Source organism: Aristolochia californica, unplaced genomic scaffold, assembly GCF_029961685.1.
Source record: "Aristolochia californica isolate CCGP_79_NKW_82.1479 unplaced genomic scaffold, dmAriCali1.0.hap1 SCAF_3, whole genome shotgun sequence".
NCBI classification, from domain to species: Eukaryota; Viridiplantae; Streptophyta; class Magnoliopsida; order Piperales; family Aristolochiaceae; genus Aristolochia; species Aristolochia californica.
In genome coordinates, this window is record NW_027181992.1 from 42443837 (window position 1) to 42457311 (window position 13475).

General features: G+C 37.0%; 1 protein-coding gene across 3 annotated transcripts in view; it reads left to right on the forward strand.

The window, feature by feature from the left end:
- The first annotated feature begins 5583 nt into the window (after positions 1 to 5583).
- The window catches only part of LOC137958751 (F-box/LRR-repeat protein 15-like), a 40170-nt gene continuing 32278 nt past the window's right edge, over positions 5584 to 13475 (forward strand). For 2 of the 3 annotated variants that reach the window (XM_068805864.1, XM_068805865.1), the window contains exons 1-2: positions 5584 to 5776; positions 6264 to 6822. In XM_068805864.1, the coding sequence (XP_068661965.1) occupies positions 6308 to 6822 (515 nt within the window). In that variant the 5' untranslated portion in view covers positions 5584 to 5776; positions 6264 to 6307. Of the gene's footprint in view, positions 5777 to 6263; positions 6823 to 13475 lie in introns of those variants that run through there. The other variant, XM_068805866.1, reaches the window with a different exon arrangement.

Consider the following 13475-nt stretch of genomic DNA (forward strand, 5'->3'; position numbering starts at 1 on the left):
CTCTTATTTATAGTTAAGGGAGGACGTTTACAATGACTATAATGTCCTTAGAGCTACATGCTTTATGAAAGAAAAGACATAAGTGGACATAGATTATCTTACATAATTACACCCTTATTTCATCCTTACGAATATCACTTTATTTACCTCCTTTGCCATCTCTGGATGTGGGTGAGGAATTCTTCCTTTTTACCAGTAGTGCCACCTTTCACATGGGAACCTTCTAACAAATGCATTGAATCGATACAAGTTTCTCATAGACCTCAAGCCTCATGGAAAGTCAAGAACTCGTGAAGAAAAGCTCTCAGAAGATAAAGAAAAATTGAAGACTATAGAGTTTTAGGAATACTAAAAAAAGTAAAAATCTCAATCTATGTAAGAGAGAAGTCCACTCCTTCCAAAACTTGAGGTATAATACAAATTTGGACCTTTAAGACATATTTTGCATTTAAACATATTTTCACACATGCATACATACATTTTATACATATTAGAGTCACTTAGGTTCGTTAATTCACATGTTTTAAAAGTCAATAAGATAAACTAGTACTGGAAGGATCAATCAACATCTACCAACGATCAATCAACCAAAAGTGCACAAAAAAAAAATATAAAGCATGATCGATCAACCAAAGTTGATTGATCGATCATCCAAAATATGATCAATTTGTGCTATAAAACATGATCGATCATGCATAATTGTACCATGTACATTGATTGATCAACTTAAAATGTACTATCGATCAATAAGTCATATTCTGACAGAAAAATAGCTGTTACACACAAGTGATTGATCATCCACTTTACACTGATCGATTTATGTAAACTCAACTTTTTGCAAATTGGCTAAAAATGGCTAGTTTGGGTTGGAGAACTTATAAATACTCCACCAAACCTATCATTGAGAAGTTAACGAGCCTTTATTGGTATATCTACAAACATTTACTCTCAATTCCTTGAAAATCTTTATAGTGCATTTTTTTAGAAAGAGTGAACCAAAACTCTAGAAAATTTCTTTCCCTTTCCTCATACCATCTCCATTGTATACATCTTAGTTTAAGTTCCAACATTCTTCATTGTGCTACAAAGGCTGGAGGATTGGATCTCTCAAAGGAGAAGGTTTCTTTCCAATTGATAAGGGTGTAAGTTTTTATCGTTCTTTTGTAATTTCATTTGAGATATGTTCATCTAGAATATGATTAAATCTAGATAGAAAGAGTTTTGCTAGAACTAGAATTTAGCCAATCTCTTGGGGAGACTGATTTGTAAATTGTGTACTTGAGCATATATGTAACTTAAAAAGAGAGTCAAAATCTCTTTTATGTAAATTCCAATTAATAGAGTTTGATTAGTGAAATTTCTCAAACATAAATTCTTGGGCGGTGGATACCAATAGGGGAATATCGATAACAAAATATTTGGTGTTATTTATTATGTTGTGTGAAAAATAATATGTATAAATTGTTGGTGTTTGATTGTTGTCACGATAATGTTCAATGAATGTCTTTGTCAGTCAAAAGATGATTAAACTTTAGGACCTAAGTCAAAAGGTTGTTAAGGGGAAAACTTCAAGACCTAAGTCAAAAGGTTGTCATGGGGAAGTGCCGAGGGAGTGATTGAATGACAATGACTCTCTATCTCTCTTGCTTTGCCTAACGCTTTGATCCAATTCATATTTTATAATTAAGTTCTATTCTCCAACCAAGGAGACCTCATTTGTTTAATAAGGAGATAATGTTAAAGTCTTGCTGCTTGTGTGTTGGATTGTGGAGAAATGAGAAGCACATCATCTTAATGAAACAAGTGAAAAACTTTAGGATTGTATTAAATATATGAAAGGTATTGCTATACCTTTTGACACTATACTGTTTTTCTTTTTCTAATTCAAGCATAAGCAATCTTCTCTTGGTTTGCTAAATGTCTACAAGTTGTGAATTTTTGTTGTCTTCTCTTGCAAAAGATATACCAATATAAAGCCTAATGACATCATTCATAAACTAGCCAAGGATCTACAATACTCGGAAAATTAGTTGCCCCTATTGTTACATAGACCCTTGGCAAGTTTTTTTTTTTTTTTTCAAAAAATGTGTACAAAAAAGGTCCTTTTCATGACTTTTCTTTGATTGGTGAGAGGTTGTGGTCCCTTGAACTTTGGTATGGCAAATCCCATTATATAGCAGACTATGCTAAAGTCTAACTTACTATATGACATTAGGCAAATTTGACAAATAGACATTGGACTAGTATTTGTTGCTTAACAATCACAATATATTTGTATTTTTCTTGTGTTTTAACAGTTGGTCTTTATTATGAATAACATATGAAAAGTGTTTTGATTATGCTTTATACTCGGAAGATGAAGATGATTTGGAGGAAGAAATTAACCTACCTACAATCTCAACAACAGGGAGAAGGAGAAATGAATACATTGAATTAGCTAACCATTTTTGTAATAATATAACTGCTCAAATGTGAAAAAATATATATAGTGGAGTAGGGGTGGTATCGAGCTGAGCCGAGCCCGAAGCTGCCTATGTTCGAGCCGAACTTGATTTAAATATTTTGAACTCTCGACTCGAGCCTAAAATTGTTATCTAGCTCAAACCCAATAATTTTAACCGAGTTCGAGCCGAGCTCAAGCTTCAACATTCATTTAAAACTTTTTAAAAAATACATGTCTCGAGTTCGATCTCCAACATACATTTAAAACTTTTTAAAAAATATATGTCAAATAAATTGTATATAAAATTATGCATACATTTTACATAAAATTGGGCATACATTTTACATAAAATTAAGCATGACCTCTACATAAAATTGGGCATGACCTCTACTTAAAATTGGGCATAAGGGTGGCATCAAATCCAGCTGAGTCCAAACCTTTCTATGTTCGAGCCAAGCTTGATGTAAGTATTTAACTTGAACTCGAGCCGACCCTAACCTCAAACCTAAAATTGTAATCGAGCCTGAGCCTAATAATCTTAACCGAGTTCGAGCTTAACCTACATTTAATACTCTAGACAAAATATATGTCAAATAAATTATATATAAAATTATGCATACATTTTAAAAAAGAATGATAGGGAGGTTCAGGATTGAATCTCGATAATGGATTATAACGCACCAATATTAATCTTTTTTATCCTAAATATTGTTTAGCTTATTTTGTAATTTTTTAATTTGGCCATAAATTTACTATGACGTCCTTAGTACCCCTGGTTGAAAATTTATATTATAGGGAAAACTAAAATGTTTTCCTATGTTACATACTTCCAAAATGTAATTTAAATAAAATCTTATTACTATTAGTGACTTACTAGAAATTACAAGAATTATTTTAAATTTTTCTTAAGAAAATTAAATGGACTTCTTATTGCCTCTTATAGGAAAATAAATAAAAATTAATAATCAATCTAATATATTAATATATTTATTGATAAATTTGTAATAAAATAAAATGTCAAACATAGAATTGCTATGAAAATTGCCTCATGCTAAAAGTATTACAACATCAACTGTCAAATACTTATTCAAAAATTCTTTATACGATTTTCTTGACCATCTTGGCAGGAAAATCTTACTTAGAAAATTATACGATTTTTTAATAAGAATTTTGAATTAGAAAAATGTTTCCAAAAACCATGATGCACTAATAGTTCCTGGAAACGTATTTCTATTAAAAATGTATTTTCAACATTTTTTGAAAAAACCACTAATAGTCCATAGGAATGTATTTCTATGAAAATGTCCTTTCAATTTCTTCAAGAGCCACGAGGAAGGGACATCTAGAGTTTAAGAAAGAGTTTTTTTTTTGTCTTGCTTATGATCTCGCACAAGCGAAATTCGCACATTCAAAATAGACTTCGCGCAAGGGGAAGGGGGGGTGGGGTGGGGTTGTTTCCTCTTTGTTACTTAGGTCTCTGGTTTTTGGTTTTCTCTGCCGAGGGAAGGGGTCTAACGGCGCATGACCTGTTGTCGGGGATGACACGATGACTGAAACAAAGGCGAAGGTAGGAGAGGAAGAAATCGAAGGAAAAAATGAAAACAAGTGTAGAAGGCGGCCGACGAGAGCCCGTTAACGAGCCGACTCTTGAGCTTTAGAACTGAATCATGACTCGGTCGCGATCGGCTCGTTAAGACAAACGAGCTTTATTTGGATCTCGAACTCGGTTCGAGATTCAGGTATATATCGAATCGATCCGAGCCGAACTCGAGCCGCTCGCAAGCCAGCTCGGTTGGAAGCCTCTCCTATAGTGGAGGAATTGATTTAATATGATCTATTTGTTTTTAGATAAAAAAATTTTAATTTTTTTTATTTGATATCTTATTGTACTAAAAATTTATCGAATAAGTAAGGTAATGTATAAGACTGATTAATAATATTTATTTATTTTTTAACAAAATACAATAATAGCTATAAGGAAAAATTTAAAATTTTCATATAATTTCCAAGTAAAAAATTATTAGAATGTTATAATGAAGGTTTTTTTAAATATATATATATATATATATGTATGTATTAAAAAAATATTTTTAATTTTTTCTAAAATATAAATTTTCAACCGGTGATCACCGTGCATTACGAAAGCGTCATGTAATGGTAAATGATTCTGGAGACAGATTATCTGTATCGCGTGCGCAACAAAACATTTAGTCTGGCAAACACTGCGTCTCCACGTGTGTTTGTCGATCTTCCATACTCAATTGAAGCTGGACACGCCGTCGAAACCCACCGTAACACCGGCGTGACTACAGCCAAGTGCAGACGACGCCATTCTCCTGATTAGGGCAGGGCAAAACTCAATAGAAATTGCATTTTGTACTCCACTCGTGGAGGGAGACGCGAGGAGATCCAGATCTGAGTGAGCAATCAGCAATGGGATCTCACCTCCAGCAATGCTCTAGTTTACTGCTCACTGTTTGCCCATTCATTTTGTCTTCCCGTTGATCGTCCCAGAATTAGGGTATTCTGTTTCCATTTGTTCGTAAAAGCGTCCGCGCTGAATACCGATGATAGCTTCCACCTTTGCGCGTTACGTACGCTTGGAAATAACGGAGGCGTCTCAGACGCCCCAGACGTGTTTCTTGGAAAAAAAGTCGACCCGGCAAGTATGAGTGGGTTTCTTCCAATTTGGACGAGGGAAATGAAAAGTGCACGCGTGGTGAGGAGGGGGAGGGGAAGGGGGGATTTTTTATTTCTTTATTCGGGCCCTTCCCATGAGGTCTCCATCAACGCTGGTCTACGGACAGGGCCTGTTAGTAAATATCTCGTTTACTTTTCAGATTTTACCACTTATACAGGGTCCTCGAGGCCGTGAAAGGAGCCATATCCGATGAAACACTGTTCATGTGGGTCCAGTGAGACTTCCTTCGATGATGGTCCACTAGGTGAACAGCACAGATCAGATTCGTGCATTCGCCCGTGTTTGTACTTCTCTCCTCGCCACGGTGATGCTGGTCCAAATTATTTATGAAAGGGATAGCGATTTGCGAATCAGAAAGAATTTAAGATTTCTACCTAAATTCAAAATGTTGAAAAGGCAAAAAAAAAGCCATAAATCTTTCCTTCCCCAATTTTCTACTTTTTGTCCGTGAAGGGGCGTCGTATAAATACGTATCTCTTTCATAGGAGGAGCCTACGAGGCGATCATCTCAGGGAGGAAGAGAAAGATGAGGGTAAAGGAACTAGCTGTGGCGGAAGATCCCTTCAGATCTCTCTAGTTGTTGCAATAGTTGTTTGATTCTGTTGTAATCGCGTCTACGTACTTAATTTCAGGTGAAAACCCCAATAGATTCTGCATCACTGCTTTCCGCATTTTAAAGAGAATAATATCTTTTACCTGGTTTCTCTCATTCCGTTTTGTACTGGTTTCGTTCAACGGGTGGGAAGCGATGACCTTGGGGTTTCTGTCATTCTATTTTCTCATTGCGTAACCTTTTAAAGATTGTCATTCGCATCGTGTTTGAGTGAGCTAACACGAGTTTTTGGTCATTTCTCAATGCATTTGAGAAAAGATTGTACCTTTTTGCGTATAAGTTGGGATGCTTGCATGGTTCTTGTTTTCGGAATTTCAGAATTCAATATGCTCAAATTCCTTGTATTTTTGCCCACTTTTTCGTATCGAAATGGATATTTTTCTTTTTATGAATTCCTTTCATCTCTATGGCTTGTAACCAGGCTTGTGCTAGTTAGATCTGCTTGCCAAGTGACATTGGGGTTTTCATTTAGGGTTTATAAAGTTGTCTCTTTCGCTACGTTTTAGGTTGAATCTTGTGGAAGTGGAGGGACTTTGATTTTGGCAATGATATGGCGGATGAGAATTATAAAAGTGTTGCGGAGGGATTTTTTTCAACTGAAGTTCAGCGTCAGTCTGAGGAGTTAGCTGATTCTGGGACGAGGAATAGTGAGTCTGAAGTGCTGGGGTTAGGGTTCTCTCTGTGGCCGGCGGGAGGATTAGAAAACTTCCCCACACCGGAAGATATTCCGAACGAGGGATCATATTCGCAAATTGATGTGGTTGATAGGTTTCTGAGTAGGGGGACCAATGGCTCCTGGGCAGGGGACAGATTCGCAAGCACTGGGATGGCCGACCTACTGCCCCGTGAGAGGGTTATGTATGGTGGATCAGACTTGGAGCTAGCAATCGGGTCTGGCAGTTCTGATTGGCATGCATCTAGCAGTAGAAAGGTTCAGAAAAGTGGCGAAATTTCAACTCACGTTGAAGAACGGAACTTGGATGAAGAGCCTTGCGTGGGTTTAGAGCAGGGGAATCCTGATCATAATGTCCAGCATAAGAGGCCAAAGGTTCTTTTCAACTCTCAGTAAGTTCTTGGATGGTTTGTCTACTCCACTTGTCTCATATGCTCTATTTCCATAGTTTTAACTCTTTCAAAATGTTTGCGTAATTGATTTCTTTATAGGAAGTCTTATGCGGTTGTTCGTTTCATGTTCTCTAGACTCTTATTCCTCTTTTGCAGTAAAGTAAAATCTTTTCCTTCTTCTTGTAGTCTGTTTTAAAGTACCAGATGAATTATCTATATGTACAAAGCTTGCAGTCATGCTGTTAAGATGGATACGTTCTAGATGAATTTGTTCTGTTTGAAAGCATGTATGAACTGAATCTGGCGAGTGTGTGCCATTGTTGTTCCCTAATTCATCAAAACTATGATTGTCTTTATTTTACTAGTGTACATGTGAGCTTACTTTTGTAGTCAGTTCCAAGCAGCATTTTTAGCTCATAACCATATGAAGGTTGAACAGTTATCTGTTTCCTGCACCCATAATAGTTAGGACTCAAACTTTGTTTGGGTGCTTGACGGCTATTCATAATGTAGAAGAGACCTATTGCTATGAGGTAGTTACTGAAAATAAGATTCTTCTTTTAAATATCACTCACTTTGTTTGGCATCATAGTTGCAACTATTCAAAATGGAAGTTAATTTATATTTGTGCTATTGTTTTAGTAACCCATGTATTGTATTAACAGGAGCTCATGTTATAAGTTTGCTTGTTTGTTCATGAGATCACAAACTAAACCTTTTTTTTTTTGCGGGGGGGGGGGGAGTTAGTTCACTTAATTACTTCTATTGGTGATGCTGTTGTAGGTCAAGACCATTCGTTAGGAAATGGAATGCGGATAGAGTCCTACATTAAGTAGATATTATTTAGGACAGTTAGTGAAAGCCACATTGAATTGGCATGTCCGAACAACAACAAATTTGAACTTTTTATTTTTTTTTAAGCAATGAGAAAATGTTTATACGATGAATGACTGGTATGAAGCTTTCCAAGATGAGAGAAAGTTTTGGCAATAATATAAAAAGTCTGTCAGGGAATTTGAACACAAGCACTAAGCTAAAATGATGTGTTCTCTCAAAACAAGATGCTAAAGGAAGAGTTAGTTCCTAGCCTTCAAATCAGTCAGGTGACCATCCCTAGCCTTCATATCAGTCAGGTGATCATCCTTTGAAGGATATGGGTCTAAGATGTTCCCAACGTCTACTTAAGTCTATAATCTGATCATAAATCTGATGGAAGCGTTGCAGTCTTCTTCTTAGGCTCTTAGCAGATGGGGACTAAAATTTGTTTCTGTTACAATTTGGGACCCACTATGAGGACGTGGGACACCAAGAAGAGTTCTCACCCAAGCAAGCACGAGGTAAGGAATTAAGAATCACAAGCTGAATTGAGTTAGAAGACTTGAAAATCAAGTGGGATTTACAAATATCTCACGAGCTTGCAACCTTATCAAGATGAGCTGGAAGATCATGAAAGACCCACAAGCATAAGGCCACGAGCTGGCCTCCTCCCTTAATTCATGTGAATGAAGAAAAAGTTTTAGTTCAACTCATATTAGTTTTCTAGTAGATTAGTTTGAATAGACTTATCTTAGAGAGTTAGAGTTGGAATGTAATTAGGATTGAAAGGCAAATTGTATAAGGACTCTACCTCTTCCTCTACTATAAATAGAGGTGTTGTAATTCGGAATTCATCAAGTTACACATCTCAATCTCGAGTTACTCTTTCTCTCTCTCTCTCTCTTGCTTGGCGCAACTTCTCCTTTCTCTTTTATTTTTTCTTCCCTTTTCTTTTTTTTTTCTTTCTTCTTTCTTTTGCTTAGAATTATGGAAAAAGGGATCCTAAATTCAACAACTTCCACAATTAAAGCTCAGAGAAGCAGATTTGGTGGATCTGATATTGTGAGTTCTTGCTTGTTTGGGCTCACATGGAAGGATGTGTGGATCCTCACTTCCCCTTCAATAATGATGCCACCAGCCTTGGCACAAGCTATGTGTTACTTATGGAGCTGCCATTAATTCCATCTTAAAGCTCACATTGTTAAAGGCAACATCCAGTCAGGAAGATGGCCGAATTCAGGAAGCCTAATGTCTCAGGTGGAGAACCTGCTTGATACTCACATTATATTATTCATTTCTCAGAAATTGTATTCTTTCCAAATGCACAACTCATGGCAATTAGAGAAGCATACTTAGAACTAGGGGTGGCATCGAGTCGAGCTGAGCTCGAACCTGCATATGTTCGAGCTGGGTTTGATTTAAATATTTCGAACTCGAATTCGAGCCAAGCCCAACCTTGAACCTAAAATTGTAATTGAGCTCGAGTCCAAGAATTTTAACTGAGTTCGAGCTCTAACCTATTTTTAAAAGTTTGCATAAAATACATATCAAATAAAGTGTACATAAAATTATGCATAAAATTTATTTAAAATTATGTATGACCTCTGCATAATATTGTTCGTAAACACCGCTTAACAATATGCATAAACTTTATTCAATAATCAAACACAAAAAATTAAATGGAATATCTATACCAAATTTACAACACCCAAACAAAAACTATAAATTTAGTATACATTAATGTCTTAAACACCTTCTTGCATTAGGATGGGGTGAAACTAGTGTACTGCTGGCATGAAAAACCCATCAAATCATATTTTCATGTATGACTTAAATTTTGAGTATGCAGTACTGTTTGTTATACTCAATTACAGTACTTAGAGAGAGGTATCTTCATCATAACAAAACCAATGTCAAGATTTTCTTCCCTTGATTCATATATTCTTCAACCGAGCACCCTCAATCATTTCCCAAAATAATCAATTCCCAATACGAGGAAATAGAAAAGAAATATAAGAAATAAAAATAGAAAGAAGAGATAAAAGTATGCAAACTGAGCAGCACGAGATTGTCAAAGTTTTCAAGTAACATCAGAGTAGCAAGTTCAATTGCTTGAATGGAAGGACATATCAGGATGTCTAACACAATTTTAACCTGCCTGATACAGCGCCAAAGGCAACCATAGTACAAACCATAACCATTTTCAGAACTAGAAAGAAACAACTGAAAAGCAAAATGGGTGAGTACATACTCCTAGTCAATGCTCCATGTTGATGACAGATTGAAAAAAAAAAGAATCTAAGAACATCAGACACCAACATCGTAAAACCCTTGGAGTTGATCCTAAAAAGCTCACTGTTTGACAAAAGTCAGTGCACTATTTGGCAATATGATTCATCTAAGGTGGAACTTTTTACCTGTCTTCGTAAAGTAAGGATTTTTGTCAAAGTTTCTCTGGTTCCCTTGTAATAGAAGGTATTTTTTATGGTAAAAAACTATAAAAAATTAACTTAAAAGAATGACAAGCTCATAACAGTTCTTTTCTCGGTTAAACTAGAGAGTCACTGAAAGATACAAAAACAATACAGAGAGCACAGGGGCTCAAGAAACTGGGAAAGAAAAGTCCACTTGTAACTCAAATGAGTACAATGTTGCATTGATAGAGAACTCAATACACTATTAAGACAAAAACAAGAAACTATGATATTCTAGCCTAACAGTTTTCTCATGCACATATTGTCAAACAAGTGGTCAGCACTATAACAAATACATATATAGTGATGCAATCAACAAGGATTGTTCGTTTATTTGAGAAAAAAATCGAAGTGTAAAGCATTACCTACTGAAATAACTGAGCCTAATAAAAAAAAAAGAACAGAAAAATCTGAGAGAAAGTAATAGGGAACTGGAAACGAAGTTTGCTACTTGAAAATCAGATTAATGGAGAAGGTTGTAGCTTGAGGGCAAAGAAGAGATCAGAAAGATGAAGGTTGATGCTTTCTCGAGGTGGAAAAACAGGAACAGAAGCAAGGCAGCGGAGAGAGAAGAAGCGTGGAGGACTCGTGGAAGATGGAAGATTTTGTAATTGGAATTTGGATCAGAGAAAGCAAAAGGAAGAGAGATGGGCCGAACGAAGGAGATGAACCTGAATACCAGCAGATAAAGAATGCAAAAATCGATTAGCTTACCTCTGTTCCGTTGCTTGAAAAATCGATTACCTTTGTTCCGTTGCTTGAAAAATTGATTAACTTACTTCAGTCGGCGATGCTCGGTTATAGAAATCGATTGAGACAAAGATCTAAGAGGAACATCGATCTTCCGATTTTTTTGAGCCCAGAATCCCCCAAACTCCGAAGGTTGCCGCTGCCGAATCCCCGAAGCGTCGTTATGTAACAAGCTGGCTCACGAGCTTCTGAACTGTACCACGGTTTGCTCGAGCTCGGTTCGTTAACTTAAACAAGCCCGATCTTGATCTCGATCTTGAATTCGATCCGAGATCGAGATAAATTGAACTGAACCGAGCTCGAGTTACTCGCGAACCGGCTCTGTACGATGCCACCCCTAATCAGAACCTTCCTTAATTCCTTCAATGGATTGGAGGTAACATGCTCTAAATAGTTAGTGGAGGATTTGAAAAGTAGCATCAAAAGTCAAATTTATGTCCCAAAGATAGAAAATGGTTGGTATGAGTGGTAGCAAGGCGGGTTTGGGAATGTCCTACCTAAGGAAAAACCCCGCAACCAAGTCCCCGGTCCTTGGCATTGTTCCCTAGCCCTTGCCATATCCTGTCAATTCAGACAATCAATGAACACACACCTTTTCAAGATGATGAATAATATATTTTAAAAAATGTAAAAATGTTTAAAAAGGGAAAATGAAAGATTTGTTTAAGATCAGTAAAAAAATTGATGCAATAGTTTTTCTTTTTAATGATACTACTGCTATAGAATGAAGAAAAAGAAACCTTGATATGTAACCATGAGTGTTCTTTGATGCATATGGAAATACAAAAAGTGGTAAAATGTGAAAAGCTTTAGAAGGCAGAGATGGAAAGCAAACTATAAGCATAATAACAGAAAGTTAGTAAACATGTAATCTAGAGAAATGGGAAATTATCTATCATATTTATTGGGGTTTGAAGAAAAAATATTAGTAAGTAGGTATTTAATAAATTTATCCTTTGTCTAGAAATTATTCAATAATCAACATCTTCAAAACTTTCTTTTTAATAATTTCGTCCTCGAGATCTCGTTCCCTGATTATGGATAATGTAGAAGAGTGCAAAAGAGAGGGACACAGGGAATCAAGTGTTCGAAAGGCATTTGACAGTGTTAACTGGAAGTTTCTGGATACCCTCCTGGGGAAGATGGGATTCGGGGAAAAATGGCGCTTCTGGATCCAGAACTGCATTTCCTCTGCAAGCTACTCCGTCCTTCTCAACAAAACAATTTGTGGGTATTTTAAGGAAACCAGGGGGGTCAAACAGGGAGACCCCCTCTCCCCCTTGCTCTTCACCGTGGTAGCAGAATATCTATCCTCCTTGATCTACTCGGCCAAGAACATGGGATGTCTCTTCCCCATGACAAATTGCACAACCTTTTTTTTTTTTTTTTTTAAAAGTGTGAATGTATTACTGAGAGAAAATATACATACCTTGCAATACAGAACCTTCCTCCACAACAAGATGTTGGAGAAAACCCCCTACTTTAGCCTGTCTATCCACTAAGTGATTAGCGGAACTAGGAATATAATTCCAAGTACACTGTATTTGAGAAATTAAATTACATATATCCTCAAAAAGATCCCAGTGCCGCCACGGAGGTTAATTGATGACAACTTTTGAATCGCCTTCGATATATAGAGGGCCTACCATCCGTTGATGAAACAGATTTAGGCCATTAAACAAACCCAAAAGCTCGGTTATCCCCTCCCTCCTCCCCCCCCCCCCCCCCCCCCCCCCCATATCTAGCAAGCCCCGGACAACCCAACGCGCTTCCGTCGAAATTCAATTTAAAATGTCCTACCGAGGGTAGAGACTAAGTTTCCATAATCGGAGGATGGGGGTGGTGAGACATTTTCGCTACAAGATGCCAATTCCCTCGTAAGTTTACTGTTTTGAGATTTTTAATTTCTTTTGTCATAAGAATCCAAGAAGTAACTTGCCCAACACTTCTGTAGCTTAGAATATTTTCGGGAAGAGATTTTCTATTAAACCTCTTGTTATTCCGTTCTTTCCATAGGGCCCAAACGATGTGACCGACGCAACAGGAGATTAATAACTTTCCGAGCTTTGGGAGGTGAGCTTTTGTGACCGTATGAATAGTAGATGTGAGATTTTTGGAGGAACAATATTGCAGACCAATTTTGCTGATGAGCTTGGTCCATACAAATTGCACAATCTTTGGTATTCCGATTCTCTAATTTGCAGTATTTGCTTCAGGGTTTGTACTATGGATCAGATCAGAAAATTGCGTGCTGTGCTGGGATTATTTGAATTGGCTTCCGGTCAGAATATAAACTGGGGAAAAACCACTCTTCTTGGCTATCACATTGATCCAGTTGAGCTTCGGGACATGTCGGACTACCTGGGATGCTCTGTGGGAAATATGCCAGCTACATATCTTGAGCTCCCTCTTTTTGATTCTCGGCCTTTGGTGTCACTATGGTGCCTCCTCATTGAGAAATTTGAAAAGAGGCTAGCCGCTTGGAGGGGTAAACTCTTATCAACAGTGGGGCGCTTCACTCTCCTTAAGTCTTGTTTGGCTGGGCAACCAAATTATCTGTTATCATTCATGCATTGTCCGGCCTCCGTTTGCTCCAAAATTGGCATAAAGGCC